This window comes from Beta vulgaris, chromosome 4, assembly GCF_026745355.1.
Source record: "Beta vulgaris subsp. vulgaris cultivar EL10 chromosome 4, EL10.2, whole genome shotgun sequence".
Lineage (NCBI taxonomy): Eukaryota > Viridiplantae > Streptophyta > Magnoliopsida > Caryophyllales > Amaranthaceae > Beta > Beta vulgaris.
The window spans coordinates 24,828,880-24,852,893 of NC_079205.1; the positions used below are offsets into that span (position 1 = coordinate 24,828,880).

Here is a 24,014-nt window from a genome sequence, read left to right on the forward strand (position 1 = left end):
ATTAGATAATCTACACCCTGGTTGATAAATTAGACTCCAGTCATAATTCTTTTTTTATTAATCTTAGCTCCAGGCTCGCTTTTTACTAATTTATGACCTTAAATTTTGGGATACTGAGGTTTGTTGATATTCGTCTAATATATTCTTCTACATCAGGTTTATGGCTATGCTCTAATCAGATTTCTGAGCATGTTTATTTTGATGTGGATATACTTTTGGTTGTGTATTTGATTCGTATTTAGCATCTTGTAGCTTCAACATCATCCATTTCTCTGGCGTAAATTACTGCTTCAACATCACACCTTCCTTCTGGTCATAAAGAGATGTCCTTCAGGGCAAAATCTAATCCAAAGGGTTTCTTGTTCTTTTTACCAGAAATACTTATAATTTATGTTTATGTATGTGGAAATATCCGAAAAAGAAATATAACCCTTGAGATTAGATTTTCTTACCCATTTTTTAAATAACATTTTTTATCATCATTCTACTGTCATGTTCTCGTATACTTTTTCTCACAGTTGAGTTATGCAAACTTCATGTCTATTGAGGGTACATTTATTTTTTATGAAAATTACTTGGCGTTGGCCACATGCGCGATGAAACAGAAAGATCATATCATATGATCACTTGCAATTTCCTTTGAGTTAATTGGATTAAAAATATGCATAATTTACAACTTACTCTAAGTGCTTACTCTGCAGTTACCTTTTCTTTAAGTATAAATCTACTATAAGTGCTTAATTGGATTGTGATTGCTACTATGTAGAGACTTTGAAGCAAAGTAGTTACAATTTCATGTCTATGTGATATTTTCATGTCTTATATTATGGAGCTTATTGTATTTTACAATTTCATTCGAGAACTTAATGGTTTTGCAATTTCATGTCTTTAGTATTATTATGTTGATCCCGTAGAATGAATTTTAATATTAGTGCTATTAACGTGCTTTGCATTGATCTATATGATATTTAGATTAATGGCTAGCGGAATTAAGAATTGGTGGACATTTGCTAGATGGAGTGATGAGTATGAACAAGGAGCCGATGAATACATTGAAAAAACTTTTGCTACTAAGTCACAAGGATATCAAATATGTTGTCCATGTGAAATTTGTCATTATCGTTACTAGCATTGTAGGAATGTTGTTCGAGATCATATAATATGCAATGGTTTTGTGCCAAGATTAGATAAATTGTTTGAGTTAGGGGAGGTCAACAAAATGGAAAAGGTGACAGTGGACCATAATGTATCATCAAACATGAATGATGACATAGAGGGGTTATTGCATGATACTTTGAGAGAGGCCAAATGAAGATGCAAAAAAAGTTTATAAATTAATTGAAGAAGGTCAGCAAGAGTTATACCCCGGCTGCAAAAAGTTTTCTAAACTCTCTTTTACAATTCGCCTGTTTTTGTTAAAGGTTGACTACAAACTCACCATGTCGCATTTGGTGCTATATTAGAACTGTTTCGGGAAGTGCTACCTGATGCAAAATTGCCTTCGTCTTTTTATGAAGCCAAAAATTCATTAAAAGCGTTAGGATTGGACTATTCAAAGATAGATGCATGTCCCAATGACTGTATGTTATACTGGGAGGAGCACACGGATGCAACCCATTGTCATGTTTGCAAGACTCCTAGGTAGAAATTGAACGATAAAGATGAGATGGATGAGGGAAAGACCCATAGGCTTCCGGCCAAAATTCTAAGGTACTTTCTAGTAAAGAAAAGGCTGCAAAAGTTATTTATGTGCCCAGAGACGGCAAGACACATGACATGGCATGCAAACGGTCATGAAAAAGATGGCTATTTACAACATCCAGCGAATGGGCAAGCCTGGAAGGACTTTAACAGTGAGTATCCAAAGTTTATTGCGGCAGACCCTCGTAATCTTAGGTTAGGTTTAGCCACAGATGGATTCAATCCATTTCACTCTGTGAGCGTTGTTCATAGTACATGGCCAGTTATTTTGATTAACTATAACTTGCTTCCATGGATGCTCATGAAGCATGAGTTCTTGATGCTGTCATTACTCATTCCCGACCATTTATCCCCTGACAATGACATTGATGTTTATCTACAACCACTAATCAAAGATATTAAGGATTTGTGGGAGTTTGGACTAGAAACATATGATGCTTCATGTGATAAAAGGTTTGACATGCATGTTGCTTTGATGCCGACAATTAATGACTTTCCAGCTTATGCAATGTTGTCTGGATGGAGTGCAAAAGGGGAAATGGCGTATCCTAATTGTCATTATGAGACCGAAAATTTTTAGACCCGACACATCCATGGCGCCATAATAAAAGGAACTTCAATGAAGAAATTGAGGAAAGACTTCCACCTTCTTGTTTGAAAGGAAACGAGATTGAGGACCTCCTTCGTGATTTTCCAAATAGTTTTGGAAAGAAAGGAACTAAAAAGAAGAAAAAGAAGGATGGGGATAATACTCCATGGAAGAAGTTCTCAATACTTTTTAAATTGCCTTACTAGAAGCATTGCACTAATCGTCATAACCTTGATGCGATGCATATAGAAAAAAAATGTCTTTGATAATCTCATTTGTACATTGCTTGACATACCGGGGAAGACCAAGGATACTTCAAGTGCTCGTTGGGATTTACTTCACCTCAATATTATGCCAAACCTACAACCTATAGGTTTAGAAGGCGGTGGTGTAGAGATTCCAAGATCACGCTTTTGGATGACACTTGAAAAGAAGCGTTTATTTTGCCAGATCATAAAGAATTCAAAACTACCACATGGTTATGCTTCTAATATTGCTTGTTGTGTGCATGTTAATGAGGGTAAAATCACATGTTATAAGAGCCATGATGCTCATTTTATGATGCATTATTTGATTCTTATTGTTGTGAAGACAACATTACCAAAAGATGTTGCAACTCCCATAATAAGACTTTATCGTTTTTTAAAGGCATATGGAGTAAATCTATTGACCCTCGAGATCTTGACAATCTTCAAACTAAGATAGTTGAAGCTCTTTGTCACCTTGAAGGTATTTTCCCGCCTGTAGTTTTTACCATAATGGTCCATTTACCTGTTCACTTGGTTGAAGAAATTAGGCTTGGTGGTCCCGTTGGAATAAGGTGAATGTATGCAATTAAGAGGTATCTCAAACAGTTGAAGAATGATGTTCGGAATAAGGCTTGCCCCGAGGGGTCAATGGCGGAAGAAAATTGGGCTAAAGAATGTTTGAGGTTTTGTGGTAGATATATAGATCGATCCGACACTCCTTCTACTAGCATTATGGATCCTAGCATCTTGCCTCTATTTCTTCCTAAAATCAGGGACCCTGTCCCCGGAAAAGGAAAAAGCTCAAAGAAAACCCAATGCGGGTCTATGATTGACAACATCATATTGGCTCAAACGCATACATATATCTTATTTAATTATGAATGTAAAGAAGTTGAGACATACATTACGTACGATAACTACACATAGTATAACACAATTTTATTTCATTTTTTTAATTTTTTACAACTCAGTTACTAAGTTTAATTTTTATTATAGTGAGCACAAGAAATCTTTTAGTTGTCATAGGAAAAGAAAATGGGATAATGTGCAAAATCATGGCAAGGGCTTTATGGATTGGTTTAAGGAGAAAGTTTGAAAAAGGGGAAGTGGTATCAAGCCATGTGAAATGGTTATGAAAAAGGCCTTCTTATGTTGTTAAAAAGTACACTGGGTACTCTGTTAATGGCTATAGGTTCTACTCTATGAAATGTGACGCCAATATAGTTACTCAAAACATTGGTGTTACCTTGAAAGCTTTGACACCTAGCTTTTCTAGCAGCAAAGATCAAAATCCTACTATTGGAGTCGTTGTCTACTATAGTGCATTAGAAGAAATTATTGAGTTGTCTTATCATGGTCAATTTATGTTGTCTTGTTCAGGTGTGTTTGGTATCACTCGGAAGTGAATGATTATTTCACTTTAGTTAATAAAAATAAGACCATTTGCAAAGCAGAACCATTTATCTTGACATCTCAAGCACATCAAGTTTTTTATGTAGAAGATTACATCAAGGATGGTTGGTATTATGCTATTCAAAACCTTCCCATAGAACTATCTGATGGTACTAATGTCAAACTACATAGTTTAGTTTATAGTTATGTTTTTTTATTGCATTATATTTTCCTTAAACTTGTTATTTCTATAATATGTATAAATGAAAGAAATAAAGTATTGTTTGTATTATTAGACTTATTATTGCTATCATATATATTACTTGCTTGTTATATTTTACTTTCTTATAAACTTATTGCTTGTGTTATATATGTAGATGAAGGGGAATAAAGCTGAATTTACAAGACAACAGATTGTGCTATCGAATTATGAAAGATAAAGACTTGAGATATTGAAGCGAAATGCAGAAGCAGTGACAGCTAAAGGTTTAGGGAGTTTGGCAAATAAGATTTATGACAAATCTCAAGCTTTTGCCACTTCCCTCAATAGATTGTCTGCATGGGAAGACAAAGACTTATATTCTGATGTAGATGATGATGAGTATGTACCAAATATAGAAGGTGATGGTGACGAAGATGGAATATGTATTGGAAACAAAAATCAGACCACCGAGGTTAGTGTCTTTGATAATCTCATTTGTACATTGCTTGACATACCGGGGAAGACCAAGGATACTTCAAGTGCTCGTTGGGATTTACTTCACCTCAATATTATGCCAAACCTACAACCTATAGGTTTAGAAGGCGGTGGTGTAGAGATTCCAAGATCACGCTTTTGGATGACACTTGAAAAGAAGCGTTTATTTTGCCAGATCATAAAGAATTCAAAACTACCACATGGTTATGCTTCTAATATTGCTCGTTGTGTGCATGTTAATGAGGGTAAAATCACATGTTATAAGAGCCATGATGCTCATTTTATGATGCATTATTTGATTCTTATTGTTGTGAAGACAACATTACCAAAAGATGTTGCAACTCCCATAATAAGACTTTATCGTTTTTTAAAGGCATATGGAGTAAATCTATTGACCCTCGAGATCTTGACAATCTTCAAACTAAGATAGTTGAAGCTCTTTGTCACCTTGAAGGTATTTTCCCGCCTGTAGTTTTTACCATAATGGTCCATTTACCTGTTCACTTGGTTGAAGAAATTAGGCTTGGTGGTCCCGTTGGAATAAGGTGAATGTATGCAATTAAGAGGTATCTCAAACAGTTGAAGAATGATGTTCGGAATAAGGCTTGCCCCGAGGGGTCAATGGCGGAAGAAAATTGGGCTAAAGAATGTTTGAGGTTTTGTGGTAGATATATAGATCGATCCGACACTCCTTCTACTAGCATTATGGATCCTAGCATCTTGCCTCTATTTCTTCCTAAAATCAGGGACCCTGTCCCCGGAAAAGGAAAAAGCTCAAAGAAAACCCAATGCGGGTCTATGATTGACAACATCATATTGGCTCAAACGCATACATATATCTTATTTAATTATGAATGTAAAGAAGTTGAGACATACATTACGTACGATAACTACACATAGTATAACACAATTTTATTTCATTTTTTTAATTTTTTACAACTCAGTTACTAAGTTTGATTTTTATTATAGTGAGCACAAGAAATCTTTTAGTTGTCATAGGAAAAGAAAATGGGATAATGTGCAAAATCATGGCAAGGGCTTTATGGATTGGTTTAAGGAGAAAGTTTGAAAAAGGGGAAGTGGTATCAAGCCATGTGAAATGGTTATGAAAAAGGCCTTCTTATGTTGTTAAAAAGTACACTGGGTACTCTGTTAATGGCTATAGGTTCTACTCTATGAAACGTGACGCCAATATAGTTACTCAAAACATTGGTGTTACCTTGAAAGCTTTGACACCTAGCTTTTCTAGCAGCAAAGATCAAAATCCTACTATTGGAGTCGTTGTCTACTATAGTGCATTAGAAGAAATTATTGAGTTGTCTTATCATGGTCAATTTAGTGTTGTCTTGTTCAGGTGTGTTTGGTATCACTCGGAAGTGAATGATTATTTCACTTTAGTTAATAAAAATAAGACCATTTGCAAAGCAGAACCATTTATCTTGACATCTCAAGCACATCAAGTTTTTTATGTAGAAGATTACATCAAGGATGGTTGGTATTATGCTATTCAAAACCTTCCCATAGAACTATCTGATGGTACTAATGTCAAACTACATAGTTTAGTTTATAGTTATGTTTTTTTATTGCATTATATTTTCCTTAAACTTGTTATTTCTATAATATGTATAAATGAAAGAAATAAAGTATTGTTTGTATTATTAGACTTATTATTGCTATCATATATATTACTTGCTTGTTATATTTTACTTTCTTATAAACTTATTGCTTGTGTTATATAGTAGATGAAGGGGAATAAAGCTGAATTTACAAGACAACAGATTGTGCTATCGAATTATGAAAGATAAAGACTTGAGATATTGAAGCGAAATGCAGAAGCAGTGACAGCTAAAGGTTTAGGGAGTTTGGCAAATAAGATTTATGACAAATCTCAAGCTTTTGCCACTTCCCTCAATAGATTGTCTGCATGGGAAGACAAAGACTTATATTCTGATGTAGATGATGATGAGTATGTACCAAATATAGAAGGTGATGGTGACGAAGATGGAATATGTATTGGAAACAAAAATCAGACCACCGAGGTTAGTGTCTTTGATAATCTCATTTGTACATTGCTTGACATACCGGGGAAGACCAAGGATACTTCAAGTGCTCGTTGGGATTTACTTCACCTCAATATTATGCCAAACCTACAACCTATAGGTTTAGAAGGCGGTGGTGTAGAGATTCCAAGATCACGCTTTTGGATGACACTTGAAAAGAAGCGTTTATTTTGCCAGATCATAAAGAATTCAAAACTACCACATGGTTATGCTTCTAATATTGCTCGTTGTGTGCATGTTAATGAGGGTAAAATCACATGTTATAAGAGCCATGATGCTCATTTTATGATGCATTATTTGATTCTTATTGTTGTGAAGACAACATTACCAAAAGATGTTGCAACTCCCATAATAAGACTTTATCGTTTTTTAAAGGCATATGGAGTAAATCTATTGACCCTCGAGATCTTGACAATCTTCAAACTAAGATAGTTGAAGCTCTTTGTCACCTTGAAGGTATTTTCCCGCCTGTAGTTTTTACCATAATGGTCCATTTACCTGTTCACTTGGTTGAAGAAATTAGGCTTGGTGGTCCCGTTGGAATAAGGTGAATGTATGCAATTAAGAGGTATCTCAAACAGTTGAAGAATGATGTTCGGAATAAGGCTTGCCCCGAGGGGTCAATGGCGGAAGAAAATTGGGCTAAAGAATGTTTGAGGTTTTGTGGTAGATATATAGATCGATCCGACACTCCTTCTACTAGCATTATGGATCCTAGCATCTTGCCTCTATTTCTTCCTAAAATCAGGGACCCTGTCCCCGGAAAAGGAAAAAGCTCAAAGAAAACCCAATGCGGGTCTGTGATTGACAACATCATATTGGCTCAAACGCATACATATATCTTATTTAATTATGAATGTAAAGAAGTTGAGACATACATTACGTACGATAACTACACATAGTATAACACAATTTTATTTCATTTTTTTAATTTTTTACAACTCAGTTACTAAGTTTGATTTTTATTATAGTGAGCACAAGAAATCTTTTAGTTGTCATAGGAAAAGAAAATGGGATAATGTGCAAAATCATGGCAAGGGCTTTATGGATTGGTTTAAGGAGAAAGTTTGAAAAAGGGGAAGTGGGTATCAAGCCATGTGAAATGGTTATGAAAAAGGCCTTCTTATGTTGTTAAAAAGTACACTGGGTACTCTGTTAATGGCTATAGGTTCTACTCTATGAAACGTGACGCCAATATAGTTACTCAAAACATTGGTGTTACCTTGAAAGCTTTGACACCTAGCTTTTCTAGCAGCAAAGATCAAAATCCTACTATTGGAGTCGTTGTCTACTATAGTGCATTAGAAGAAATTATTGAGTTGTCTTATCATGGTCAATTTAGTGTTGTCTTGTTCAGGTGTGTTTGGTATCACTCGGAAGTGAATGATTATTTCACTTTAGTTAATAAAAATAAGACCATTTGCAAAGCAGAACCATTTATCTTGACATCTCAAGCACATCAAGTTTTTTATGTAGAAGATTACATCAAGGATGGTTGGTATTATGCTATTCAAAACCTTCCCATAGAACTATCTGATGGTACTAATGTCAAACTACATAGTTTAGTTTATAGTTATGTTTTTTTATTGCATTATATTTTCCTTAAACTTGTTATTTCTATAATATGTATAAATGAAAGAAATAAAGTATTGTTTGTATTATTAGACTTATTATTGCTATCATATATATTACTTGCTTGTTATATTTTACTTTCTTATAAACTTATTGCTTGTGTTATATATGTAGATGAAGGGGAATAAAGCTGAATTTACAAGACAACAGATTGTGCTATCGAATTATGAAAGATAAAGACTTGAGATATTGAAGCGAAATGCAGAAGCAGTGACAGCTAAAGGTTTAGGGAGTTTGGCAAATAAGATTTATGACAAATCTCAAGCTTTTGCCACTTCCCTCAATAGATTGTCTGCATGGGAAGACAAAGACTTATATTCTGATGTAGATGATGATGAGTATGTACCAAATATAGAAGGTGATGGTGACGAAGATGGAATATGTATTGGAAACAAAAATCAGACCACCGAGGTTAGTGTCTTTGATAATCTCATTTGTACATTGCTTGACATACCGGGGAAGACCAAGGATACTTCAAGTGCTCGTTGGGATTTACTTCACCTCAATATTATGCCAAACCTACAACCTATAGGTTTAGAAGGCGGTGGTGTAGAGATTCCAAGATCACGCTTTTGGATGACACTTGAAAAGAAGCGTTTATTTTGCCAGATCATAAAGAATTCAAAACTACCACATGGTTATGCTTCTAATATTGCTCGTTGTGTGCATGTTAATGAGGGTAAAATCACATGTTATAAGAGCCATGATGCTCATTTTATGATGCATTATTTGATTCTTATTGTTGTGAAGACAACATTACCAAAAGATGTTGCAACTCCCATAATAAGACTTTATCGTTTTTTAAAGGCATATGGAGTAAATCTATTGACCCTCGAGATCTTGACAATCTTCAAACTAAGATAGTTGAAGCTCTTTGTCACCTTGAAGGTATTTTCCCGCCTGTAGTTTTTACCATAATGGTCCATTTACCTGTTCACTTGGTTGAAGAAATTAGGCTTGGTGGTCCCGTTGGAATAAGGTGAATGTATGCAATTAAGAGGTATCTCAAACAGTTGAAGAATGATGTTCGGAATAAGGCTTGCCCCGAGGGGTCAATGGCGGAAGAAAATTGGGCTAAAGAATGTTTGAGGTTTTGTGGTAGATATATAGATCGATCCGACACTCCTTCTACTAGCATTATGGATCCTAGCATCTTGCCTCTATTTCTTCCTAAAATCAGGGACCCTGTCCCCGGAAAAGGAAAAAGCTCAAAGAAAACCCAATGCGGGTCTATGATTGACAACATCATATTGGCTCAAACGCATACATATATCTTATTTAATTATGAATGTAAAGAAGTTGAGACATACATTACGTACGATAACTACACATAGTATAACACAATTTTATTTCATTTTTTTAATTTTTTACAACTCAGTTACTAAGTTTGATTTTTATTATAGTGAGCACAAGAAATCTTTTAGTTGTCATAGGAAAAGAAAATGGGATAATGTGCAAAATCATGGCAAGGGCTTTATGGATTGGTTTAAGGAGAAAGTTTGAAAAAGGGGAAGTGGTATCAAGCCATGTGAAATGGTTATGAAAAAGGCCTTCTTATGTTGTTAAAAAGTACACTGGGTACTCTGTTAATGGCTATAGGTTCTACTCTATGAAACGTGACGCCAATATAGTTACTCAAAACATTGGTGTTACCTTGAAAGCTTTGACACCTAGCTTTTCTAGCAGCAAAGATCAAAATCCTACTATTGGAGTCGTTGTCTACTATAGTGCATTAGAAGAAATTATTGAGTTGTCTTATCATGGTCAATTTAGTGTTGTCTTGTTCAGGTGTGTTTGGTATCACTCGGAAGTGAATGATTATTTCACTTTAGTTAATAAAAATAAGACCATTTGCAAAGCAGAACCATTTATCTTGACATCTCAAGCACATCAAGTTTTTTATGTAGAAGATTACATCAAGGATGGTTGGTATTATGCTATTCAAAACCTTCCCATAGAACTATCTGATGGTACTAATGTCAAACTACATAGTTTAGTTTATAGTTATGTTTTTTTATTGCATTATATTTTCCTTAAACTTGTTATTTCTATAATATGTATAAATGAAAGAAATAAAGTATTGTTTGTATTATTAGACTTATTATTGCTATCATATATATTACTTGCTTGTTATATTTTACTTTCTTATAAACTTATTGCTTGTGTTATATATGTAGATGAAGGGGAATAAAGCTGAATTTACAAGACAACAGATTGTGCTATCGAATTATGAAAGATAAAGACTTGAGATATTGAAGCGAAATGCAGAAGCAGTGACAGCTAAAGGTTTAGGGAGTTTGGCAAATAAGATTTATGACAAATCTCAAGCTTTTGCCACTTCCCTCAATAGATTGTCTGCATGGGAAGACAAAGACTTATATTCTGATGTAGATGATGATGAGTATGTACCAAATATAGAAGGTGATGGTGACGAAGATGGAATATGTATTGGAAACAAAAATCAGACCACCGAGGTTAGTGTCTTTGATAATCTCATTTGTACATTGCTTGACATACCGGGGAAGACCAAGGATACTTCAAGTGCTCGTTGGGATTTACTTCACCTCAATATTATGCCAAACCTACAACCTATAGGTTTAGAAGGCGGTGGTGTAGAGATTCCAAGATCACGCTTTTGGATGACACTTGAAAAGAAGCGTTTATTTTGCCAGATCATAAAGAATTCAAAACTACCACATGGTTATGCTTCTAATATTGCTCGTTGTGTGCATGTTAATGAGGGTAAAATCACATGTTATAAGAGCCATGATGCTCATTTTATGATGCATTATTTGATTCTTATTGTTGTGAAGACAACATTACCAAAAGATGTTGCAACTCCCATAATAAGACTTTATCGTTTTTTAAAGGCATATGGAGTAAATCTATTGACCCTCGAGATCTTGACAATCTTCAAACTAAGATAGTTGAAGCTCTTTGTCACCTTGAAGGTATTTTCCCGCCTGTAGTTTTTACCATAATGGTCCATTTACCTGTTCACTTGGTTGAAGAAATTAGGCTTGGTGGTCCCGTTGGAATAAGGTGAATGTATGCAATTAAGAGGTATCTCAAACAGTTGAAGAATGATGTTCGGAATAAGGCTTGCCCCGAGGGGTCAATGGCGGAAGAAAATTGGGCTAAAGAATGTTTGAGGTTTTGTGGTAGATATATAGATCGATCCGACACTCCTTCTACTAGCATTATGGATCCTAGCATCTTGCCTCTATTTCTTCCTAAAATCAGGGACCCTGTCCCCGGAAAAGGAAAAAGCTCAAAGAAAACCCAATGCGGGTCTATGATTGACAACATCATATTGGCTCAAACGCATACATATATCTTATTTAATTATGAATGTAAAGAAGTTGAGACATACATTACGTACGATAACTACACATAGTATAACACAATTTTATTTCATTTTTTTAATTTTTTACAACTCAGTTACTAAGTTTGATTTTTATTATAGTGAGCACAAGAAATCTTTTAGTTGTCATAGGAAAAGAAAATGGGATAATGTGCAAAATCATGGCAAGGGCTTTATGGATTGGTTTAAGGAGAAAGTTTGAAAAAGGGGAAGTGGTATCAAGCCATGTGAAATGGTTATGAAAAAGGCCTTCTTATGTTGTTAAAAAGTACACTGGGTACTCTGTTAATGGCTATAGGTTCTACTCTATGAAACGTGACGCCAATATAGTTACTCAAAACATTGGTGTTACCTTGAAAGCTTTGACACCTAGCTTTTCTAGCAGCAAAGATCAAAATCCTACTATTGGAGTCGTTGTCTACTATAGTGCATTAGAAGAAATTATTGAGTTGTCTTATCATGGTCAATTTAGTGTTGTTTGTTCAGGTGTGTTTGGTATCACTCGGAAGTGAATGATTATTTCACTTTAGTTAATAAAATAAGACCATTTGCAAAGCAGAACCATTTATCTTGACATCTCAAGCACATCAATTTTTTATGTAGAAGATTACATCAAGGATGGTTGGTATTATGCTATTCAAAACCTTCCCATAGAACTATCTGATGGTACTAATGTCAAACTACATAGTTTAGTTTATAGTTATGTTTTTTTATTGCATTATATTTTCCTTAAACTTGTTATTTCTATAATATGTATAAATGAAAGAAATAAAGTATTGTTGTATTTAGACTTATTATTGCTATCATATATATTACTTGCTTGTTATATTTTACTTTCTTATAAACTTATTGCTTGTGTTATATATGTAGATGAAGGGAATAAAGCTGAATTTACAAGACAACAGATTGTGCTATCGAATTATGAAAGATAAAGACTTGAGATATTGAGCGAAATGCAGAAGCAGTGACAGCTAAAGGTTTAGGGAGTTTGGCAAATAAGATTTATGACAAATCTCAAGCTTTTGCCACTTCCCTCATAGATTGTCTGCATGGGAAGACAAAGACTTATATTCTGATGTAGATGATGATGAGTATGTACCAAATATAGAAGGTGATGGTGACGAAGATGGAATATGTATTGGAAACAAAAATCAGACCACCGAGGTTAGTGTCATACAAGCTTATTGCTTTTCTGTAATTTTGTTCTTTAGGACTTCCTTATTGGAGATAAATGAACTTGATCCTGCTTCACTTGAGCTATCTGCATCAGATTCTTTTAATAAAAGACTAGGGCTTTTGAAGTTAAAGAAATAGGAAGTAACTGTTATACTAAAACTCTTTCAATTTTCAGAATCTATTTGTATACATTGAATTGATACTTCGTACTTGGTTATTGATTGTAATTTGAATTTATGTATTGAGTTAAATATATTTATTTATGGAATCAAATATAAAAATTTGAATATTACATACCTCTATGTCTATTTACTAACCATGAGGCTGAATCTGTATGGGGGACCTGGATCCCAACTTCCTATTTAAGTTTCAGACTCCTTATAGATCTTAGTGAAGATTAGAGACTTTATAATCTATAGGCAGTTCGATTTGATCAGCGACCAAGACTATTCATCCATAATCTTAAGCCATCAATCGCTCCTTCCCCTTTGATCCCTTTGGCTCTTGTAATATAATTGTTCGCAAAGACGTTATATCACTTGCTTAGATGACAGTTTGACAGAATAATTCTTAACTATTGTTCCTTCTAGTTGACCATAATGTTATGAGGCATGAACTGTGAATCAAGTGATAAATTATGGTTCTGAGGTAGATCTTAGGAGGTAGACCATAATGTGTATTGGGCTCATACTTCTTGATACTCGTACATTGTTTACTTCAAAGAGAGTTCGAATTCTTCAGTTAAAATCAATGCAAGTTCTTGCAGCCCTTAGTTGGATTGTAGTACTATATTCGTCCTTATGATGTTGACACGTATGTTGCCATGTTCAAAAATATCTTAGAAATAACTTTTATGATCATCATGCTTCCATTTATCAGTCGGAATCATGTCATGCGGGTAGTTCATCCCAAGTCGAAAGGTGGGTCTGAACCTTTGATTTCATCAATTGTGTAAAAAGCGAAAACGTTTGTATCAATCCACATACTCACTCTAACATGAATGAGCATATTTTATAGCAATTTGAAACCAATGAAGACTTCCATATAAAAAAAATGGTGTAAAGTAACAATGCAAAATAATCGTCAAGTAAAATGTTAACACATGATGTCAACTAACAGCAACAGATAAACCTACAGACTGGGAAGAGTTCAATGAACGAAGTTTAGGGATCCATCCGTAGAACCTTAGTGGATTATCATTACACTGAAAAATTTGACAAACCTCTTTAATTCTGAAATCAGAATATCTTGGTATTTGGTTTCAACGTGTAGCATATTTCATTCTGATCTCTTGTTAGTTTTGCAAAGTTTCAATGTCATATGTTACAAGTTATTCAGTTAGACGGTTGTAATTTTGATAAACAATTAATTGGAACCAGAAGAACTGAATTTACACTCTCTTGTCCTTTTTTTTTATAGAAGGACAATGGTTTTAAAGAACTAGAATCTCTATTGATTAAAAAAACTAGTAGCACATATATTTCTAGATGATGTAATTGATATATGTTTAGCACCAGTGATATATGTTCTCCTTTTATTGATCTTTAATCACATATATTTGCAGCCTTCAACTAAATCAGGTTCTATGGCTGATTTTGGCAAGCCTCTGGTACCACAAAAGCAACAATGTCTAGGAGTTCAAAAGAAAATAGTGAAACACACAATTACCAAGTCAAGGTCAATGTCTATGGATGAATTTGTGAAGCAACCTGAAGAACCACAACCAAAGGGTCGAAAGCACCAAAAGAGTTCACAAGTTGTTGACGATCATGCAACTTATTCTATGAGCAATGTTCACCATAAAGTTAAAAAAACGCCATTGTCCACCAAGAACAACAACCTATCCGGGCACAAAACAAGTTACAACCGAAGACATTTTGCTCTCCAGGGTCATTGTCAGTTTATCGTAATTTGTGGAGGACTAAATCAAATAGCGTGAATCACAACCTTGAAGTGGAAAGTGATTCCACCAATGAAGTAGAAAATGATGCTTGTAAAGCAGTTCCTGAAGTTCAAGTTCAACCAGAGGTCAGAGATGATGAAAATATGGTAATAGAGAGTAGGGTTGATTTTGAACAAGAAAATTCACCTCAACAAAGAACAAACTCTCTAAAGCAAGGTAACCTTTTAGGCTTTTAAGTTACCCTACATTAGCCATCATATTGTCTTTTGTTTTCATATCATCACATATCATTTTTGTTTGAATATATACTATACCCAAAGAACATATGCAACAAGAAATCTCAGGGGGGATAAATTGACATGATTAATCCTTGAGCACTGAACTGTGATTTGGCTATTAAAAATCTGTCCCATTGTGATTAATCCTTGAGCACTGGTATAAACTGACATGATTTGGACAGTTGGAGTTACTCCAACTTGAACCGTGGTTCTGTCACCATTATGATTATGAGGGCAACTACACCTTTGTAGAATCGTGTAATCTCATGATACATACTTGATTATTATTGTGGCTTTCTGTTTATGAAATAGATTTCAGATGTAATACACTTTATTAAACAATCATGAGAAGGGAAAATTTTAGAAACTATGATATGAAATGGTTCACTTGATTGTGTTTAACAGCTTAGTGGTAAGATGTGTCTTGTAGATCTAGATGTAACATTAACATGAGCATCTTGTTTAACTTTTAAGGCATTCTGTCTTCTTGAAATTTGGTAATTGTGTTGTGCTAATATTGTTGAGTTATTAGATAGCATAACTCTAGTTGAGTCAAAAGCTTGTGTGAATTGAGAAATCTAATTAATTACGCTAACAACTGCATATTTGTAGCTCAAACAACCAACAAGCATCGAGGACTAAAAGAGTTGGTTAAGGTTCATGATCGTACAAGAGAAGAACGCCCTTTTCTTATTCTCAACTCTAATGGGCATCCAATTGGACCCACAAATGAGATTGTTCAAGAATTCACTCGCTTTTTAGGAACAGTGTCGAAAAATTTCGAGCTTGCCCCACTGAACTATGTTGATTGATTGGCCAAGTCTACCCACGCATGACATAATATGGAAATATGTTCTGGTTTTTGTGTATCTTTATTTGTTTGAGTTAAGTACTTTGTCTTATTTACGGCTAATGGAGCATGTAATTAACAGGAGAAATACATAGTTCCTAAAGAAGGAAGAAAGTGGGTAATGGAAACACTTAATACTGGATGGCGTATCCATAAGTGTAGAAAGAAAAAGAAACACTTCTATGCATGGGAAAGTGATGAACAAAGATGGGAAAAACGTCGAAAGACAATTCCAGAGTCTTAAATCAAAGATCTCTTGAAATATTGGAACAATTCCAAAATTGAGGCATATTAGTCTTTTCTAATTATTAAGCTTTTGGTGTTAAACATATTTTTAGAAGCTAACTATTCTAATTTATTTTATTGCATAGGAAAAAAGTGAGAATAACAAAAGGAATCGTGAATTGCTATACGATATGCATACTATGGGTCCCAATTCATATGCCATTTTACGTCATAAGTTGGTGATTACCTTTAATAATCAGTTTTTTCTAGTATACTTCATATATGATTAAGAAAGTGTGATTACTCCAGATGCTTTTTATTAGAATAAAGAGCTTAAAATTGGTGGTAGCTTAGTAGCATCCACCCCTTGGAATATTGCTTCATAGCTTCTTACTCAACTCAAGAACTGCAATACTTTCACTCAACGAAGAACTTAATAAAAATAATTCCAAATAACAGAATCATAATAGCAACAGTTCTAAGTTTACATTAGTTAGTCAAAATCCAAATATAAAATTCACAGTTAATTAACTTTTTATGAATCTCATACAGTTGGGTTACAGAAATCTGATATGGTCACTCTGAAAATCCAAAACTCATACCAGTTACATACACTCTATGATCAGATGGAAGATAAACCTCCTCGTAGAAGCATCACTCCATTGATCAGATGAAAGGTGGGCCACTAGGAGTGAAGAAAAATGGAGGCACAAAGACAGTAGGGAGAGATCTAATGTAATGGGACTAGTATAACCTAGAGAACAACAACGAAAATTAGATATCTACGCAGCAGTTCAAAAAAATTACTATAGAAGATTCTCCTACATAGCCCATGCCATACCAGCCACATCTAAAAAATTTACAAACACATGTGATCAGGGCATGTTATTTCATCTTGTATGTTGAGTCTACTAGCCTTGTATCACATATGGACTTCAAGTTCGTAGCAAAATATATAAAGTCCTTAAAGAAATTACTTTCTGAAAGCTACATCACAATAAAACTTTCCTTTGATAACATGGGATACTTTGTTTAAATCTAAATATTTTGAAGCTCTACAAGCTATAAATCTTTTGAAGCTCCTACAAGCTTCTTACTCGACTCAAGAACCGCAATACTTTCAGTCATTTCCTTTTCTTTTAACTCTCATCTTTCTGCATATAATTAATTATGTTGTATAATATGAGTACTATAAGAGGGGGGGGGGGACTATAGTGAGAGAATAAGCTATACTTTTTGCGGAATTAAAAGTTAACTTGGGAACAAACAATGGGAACACGAGATATTTTAGCGAGGAAAAACTTCCTAGCCCCAATAGGAAGAAACAACCTTGACCACAAGGGATTTTAACTCAAACTTTCCACTATAATAGGCCAAAACAACTTTGTTTACAATCCTATTACTTTTCTCTCGAGCCACAACTTAAGTTACTACACTCAAGTTCCCAACGACAGTTCCCACAACTGTCGTTCCTCTCAAACATCACAAGAAGTTACTCTTTTTCTCTTTCTCTTGCTTCACTCAAAGCTTCTCACACTTACAAGAGTTCACTCAAACCCTTAACTCAAAAATATAATTTGTAAGACAATGGAAGAGTAATAACTCGAATAAAGTAAGTATGGATTCTCTTAGGAACGACACTGACTCTTTAGACAACTAAGAATATTTAGCTAAGCCAGACACACATTTGGTGTGACTAATAAAACTCATACACACATTGGTGTGACTTATAAAAGTCAGACACAAATTGTTCTAAGGTTTAGGCGCCTATTTATAGACAATTTAGACAAGGCATAAATTTATCCACTACTTAATCCATTATCCCATGATGTCCATGACTCTAATTAATTAATTAGTTTATTTTAAATATTCCTTGAGAAGTAATTAATCCACTTCCTCCAATACTTAACTTAATACTAAGAAGCGGTAAGTATTACGTGGTTTAGGTACTTGGAGAATAATTAAACTATTTAAATTAATTAAGACTTGGGAAATAATTAACTAAGCCTCCTAACCACTAACTAAAAACGTGTAGCAGTAGTTTTAGGTGAGATAACTAATTTCTTGGGGAGTAAATAAAATATTTACTTTAAATAGTTTTTAGGAAAATATCTATAAAAATAAGTTGATTTAAAACAAAAATCATTTTTATATTTAAAAAGAGAATCTTTTTGAAACCATAAACTATATTTAATTTTGAAAATAAATTCTCTTAGTTTAACTAAAATATGAAAGATAAGATTAAAAACGTTTGATATTTATCTTAATAAAATCAGAAAATCAATTTAAATCTTTACCTAACAAACTCCCTAAAATAGTGGATCTAGTCAAAACTAACCTAAAACTTCTAACTAACCTGTTAGGTGCACAAGTAATGTTAGGCGCACTACTTAGAAGTTATTTAGGTGTTCCTAAGGCTGTCTATAAGTCTATTCCTTAACCTTGTTCCTAACTATGCCATTGTCTGTTCCTTTCATGGGAACAGAAACAAGTTCCGTTTGAGAATTCACCACAAACTAAATTGAGCTTTCACTCAACCTTAACATGAAGATATTAAATACACCCTAATGTATTCTAATCTTCACTCCAAGCTTGATACTTCATCACTCGAACATCTTCACTTCGATCTTTGATTAATACTCCATTTTAATCTTCAATCAAGTATTCTCTCTGCTCGAAAATGAATTACCTAGCAATAACATAAATAAAATACATACACTATGTCTTTTGTGGTTAAGTCATCTTCAAAACTCAAGGGTCAACAATTTCCCCCTTTTTGAAGATGGCAACAAAAGGCATATATAATATATATAATAATATAATATGTAATTTAAATAAGTCATATAAAACTCTTTTAACAAAGTAATGCAACTAAGTTAAATTAATTCGAATAGACTTGTTATTTTATTTATTTTGTACCTAAGAAAAAAAAAACAATTTTAAGTAAACGTGAGAACATGAACCATGACTAGAGAATTATTTACTCTTATTGTCTTTCTCTTTCCCCCTTTGGCATCTTCAAAAACATTATTTCGCGATTTGGAAAAGATGAAATGTATCTATCAAAACACATCACACCACCAAACTTTATTAGAGAGAATTTGGTTAGTATAAGCAAATAAAGCATTCAACTCTCGAAACCGCAATCCAAGAATATTAGCCATTCAAGAGACGCACACATGCAAAAAGATTTAACATAGAATTCTCAAATTAACATACTTCCATTGTAGCATGCTTAAGAAGGAAAGAAAGAAAAGACACAAAATAAAAAGTTTTGTTCCCATAATAAGAAAACTAAACTAAGAATAGTGTTTAAGGCTTAGGAGAGGAAGGTTGTTCGACCACTTCTTCTACCACATCATCCAATTTAGTCATCACTTCCTTATGATTTCCGGCAACGGTGTGATCAAGCTTGAGCACAATATCCTCCAACTTCATCAATTTCGAGTTCATATTTTGGAGGGATGTGGTCATATCACCAAGTTCTCCATAATAAACTTTTGACCATTCAAAGCCTTGTCAACCTTGCTCATCAACCCTTGCACTAACCCATTCACACCCTTATCTTCATTTGCAAATTTCATCATAGCTTCCGAGTGACCCATGACCAATGTAAATAAGTAATCCAACCTTCGAGCATGAGCTAAGGTATAAGTAGCACCAATGGTAGGGCTTTGGGATGAATAAGAAGAGGTGTTAGGAGGATTAGTGGCGGAAGGTTGTTCCTTGAGATCAGGAACATCAGGGTGTTCCTCTGAGATGGGAACAACAGCTGGTTTCTTTTCTTTGGGAACAGGAGATGGAGGTGATTTGGTAGGAGGAGGGAGTGGAGTGTTTTGTGGTTTAAGAAGAGGTGGAGATGCAATTTTTGGTGGAGATGAAGTAGTAGGGGGAATGGTATACATAGGAACAGGAGAATGTTCCCTAGAAGGAGGTACGCAAGCATCATAAACTTCTTTAGCAATCACACTCACTTCATCATCATCAACAACACTTTCTTCCTCATCACGTGAAGGAGAGTTTAGAACTTTCAAGTTTCGAACTCTTTGACTAGTTCGAGTAACTCTCACAATCGGTTTCACCAATTCTTCCCTTTCAACCACCTTCTTCCCTTTTTCTTTTGCTTTTTGTTTTTCTTTTTCTAATTTTTCATTTTTCTTTTCTTTTTCGATTTTTTCGATTTTTCGGTTTTCTCTTGTTCTTTTTCTTTTTCCTTCTCAACTTCAAGTTCGATTTCTTCATCCTCCTCATCATCACATTCATCATCATCCTCATCATCATCCACATTAGCTCTTCCTTTGATCACTTCGCCATTCACAACACACACATTTAAATTTTTCAAGGCACGAACATTTAGCAAATTTCCCGTAGACACACCAATATTTGGAACCCCAGAAATCTCACATTAAACTTAAGTAAAATTTCCGTAACAAGAGCTCCATAACCAACAACAAAACCTTTTTCAATGCAATGACTCATGTGTTGAATCATCAAGGAAGAAAAATTTATGTGTTTATGGGAGGCTAGGCAGTGAATATAAATCAAGTCTAACATGCTAACTTGAGCACGCTGAAAAAGGCGAGGTAAGAGAGCTTTCTTTAGAATGTGGAAGAGTATTTATGGTAAGGAGAAAGAAGATTGTGATCAAGAAAGGTAGTGCCTCTTTTTCCACCATATTTCACAATCAATTCATCAAAGGAAATATCAGAAAATGGATAAGAGCCTCGTTGTTTCTTGAAATATTCACCGGTTCCCCTCACAGGAACACCGAGTAGATTTCGCAAAAATTCAGCATTGAAATCAATTTGGGTTCCCTTAACAAGAGTAGAACAGCTTCCATCTTCATCAATTGAAAAGTTTTCACAAAATTCATGCATAAGTTTGGAAATTAGACATTGTCCATAACAATTTTCGAAAAGGTGTTCCCAACCTTGAAATTTAATCAATTCAAGCAATTGACGAAAATTAACCTTTCTACACCAAGAAATATCAATGCATAAACCATGAACATACCGTGTTGCGATGGATTTTCGTTTTGAAACCTTGTTTTTTCCTCTCACAGGAACCGTCAATTCCCCCTCAATGTTTGCATGTGATTCTTCCACTTCCATTTCCCAAGTTTCTTCAGTTTGCTTCCTCTTTCTTAAGATCCTTTTTGATGGATTGGGAGAAATATCCATGGGAGTTGGAGATTCGGTGTGAGTGGAAGAGGGAGAGGGTTTTTCGGGTTTTTGGTTAGAGAGAGAATGAGAGGTTTGTTTGGTGTTCATGATTTAGGAGATTTTTCGGTTTTATTTGAGGTGAAAAGGTGTGATTTTTGGTTTAAGGGGAAAACTAGGAGTAATGAAGGAAGTGAAAAGTAAAATAAATTTACTTAACCGTGTATGTACACGGTTTGAAGAGAGAGAAAAAAAAATAAAGAAATTAAATAAAGAAATTAAAGATAATATTTCCCAACTAATTTGAGAATATTGAGAGAATAAAGGGATTAGGATCAGATTTTTAGGAGAAAAAATTTGAACATAATATTTTTGGATTTTGATTTTGAATTTCGAAATTTGAAAAATAAAACCTAGATTTAATACGTTGGGAACAGCGTTTGGGAATAGCAAATGGAAACAACAAGTTTTGCTACGTTGGAACACAACTAATCATTTAATCCCTTGTCAACTCTTAAGACATAGAATTGTTTTATGAACAATAAGGGGAATATTATTGGATCTTGGTGAGCAGTTTGCAGACATTTTTACTTATACATATGAAATAATCATATAAAGATTGTGATGCATTTTAAACAAATAAAAACATCAAATTTACTCACACATACATAATGCCAAAGAGTCAACCAATAGGGAGAAAGATTATAGCAATTATTTCAACTTAATCAAGCCAAGTTCAAGTCTCAGTTTTTCAAACCTATCTCTATTTAAGGGCTTAGTCAGAATATCAGCAATTACGTTCAGTTTCACAAAATTCCATTTTAATAAGGCCCTTCTCAACATTATCCTTTGAAAATGATGCCTAATATGGATATGCTTAACTCTAGAATGATGCACGGATCTTTAGAAATACTAATTGCACTAGTATTATCACAATAGATGGGAATACACTCAAAGTAAATTCCATAGTCACGAAGTTGTTGTTTATCCATAGCATTTGGCAACATGCTGCTACTGCAACATATTAATCCTCAACTGTAGATAAAGAACTGTGTTTTGCTTCTTGGTACTCCAAGAAACTAAACTATGACTAAGGAACTGAACCATACCTGATGTACTCTTTCTATTGACCAGATCTCCTGCATAGTCAGCATCTGCTAATCCTTTCAGTTCAAAGGTATCACTTCTTGAATAGAATAGGCTCAAATCATCTGTTCCTTTGAGGTATCTATTCTCTTCACTGCTGTGAGATGAGATTCCTTTGGATTGGCTTGAAACCTTGCACATAGCCCTACACTAAAAGCAATATCAGGACGACTTGCAGTTAGATATAATAACGAGCCAATCATACCTCGATACTTGGTTTGATCCACACTTGTTCCTATAGTATCCTCATCCAATCTGGTTGAAGTTCCCATAGGTGTATGATTTACTTTGGAAGCCTCCAAACCATACTTTTTCAGCCTTTATGTACTTTTGTTGATGGATGTAGATTCCTTCTTCTGTTTGCTTGATTTGCAACCCCAAGAAGAAGTTGAGTTCACCCATCATGCTCATTTCGAATTCTTTACTCATGAGATTAGCAAAGTCCTTGCACAAAGATTCATTAGTGGCACCAAATATAATATCATCAACATATATTTGAACTACTAATAAATGTTTTCTTTTGATTTTAAAAACAAGGTTCGATCCAATTTTCCTCTTTTAAACTCATTTTCAAGAAGGAACTTATTTGAAAGTCTTTCATACCATGCCCTTGGAGCTTGCGTCAACCCGTAAAGAGCCTTGTCAAGCTTGAAGACATGATTTGGAAAATCTTTATTTTCAAAACCCGGAGGTCGTTCCAACAAAACCTCTTCATTTAGATAACCATTTAAAAAGCACATTTCACATCCATTTGATACAATTTAAAACCATGAAAGCAGCAAATGCAATAAAAATTCTAATAGCTTCCAATCTAGCAACAGGTGCAAAAGTTTCTTCATAATCTATACCTTCCTGTTGATTGTATCCTTTTACAACTAAACGAGCCTTGTTCCTCACTATGGTTCCGAACTCATCCAACTTGTTTCTAAACACCCATTTCAAACCAATAACCTTATTGTGTTTAGGTTTAGGTTCAAGGTGCCAAACTTTGTTTCTTTCAAATTGATGAGTTCATCTTGCATAGCTACAATCCAATCAGCATCAGTGAGAGCTTCTTCATGGTTCCTGGGTTCCATCATAGAAAGAAAAGCATGAAAAGCACAAAAATTTCTAATTTGAGATTCGTTTGAGTTCCCTTTTATATCACTGATTATGAGTTCCACTGGATGGAACGATGAGTTTTCCAAGGCTTTGGTTGGAAATCCTGGATGAAACTTGATTTCTTTGATTATCTTCACTTCCCTGTTCTTGGGAACCAGGTTCAACAATAGTGGATTCATTCACTTGTGTATCCTCACCTAGTTCTTCTTCTTCTTCATTGGGAACAGGAACATGGTGTTGTTCCTTAGGCTTTGTTCCCATGACTTCTTCTTCTTCCAAAGTCTCATCAATGAGACTTTGATCTTTTACCAAAGCTATATTGAAGTCATCATCAATTGTGCTTAGGACAATTTATCTGTTTCATCAAAAATAATACGCACACTTTCTTCTACACACATAGACCTTTTATTATAAACTCTATAAGCTTTGCTACTAGAAGAGTATCCTAGAAATACAGCTTCATCACTTCTAGCATCAAATTTTCCAAGATTTT

General features: G+C 34.4%; 1 protein-coding gene across 1 annotated transcript; it reads right to left on the minus strand.

The window, feature by feature from the left end:
• Window positions 1–19,585: 19,585 nt before the first annotated feature.
• Window positions 19,586–21,295, minus strand: LOC125496575 (uncharacterized). The gene is made up of 2 exons (XM_048642079.1): window positions 21,129–21,295; window positions 19,586–20,165 (listed from the first exon to the last, which is right to left on the minus strand). The coding sequence occupies exons 1-2, from the start codon at window positions 21,293–21,295 to the stop codon at window positions 19,586–19,588; spliced, it is 747 nt and encodes a 248-aa protein (XP_048498036.1).
• Between the last annotated feature and the right edge of the window lie 2,719 nt (window positions 21,296–24,014).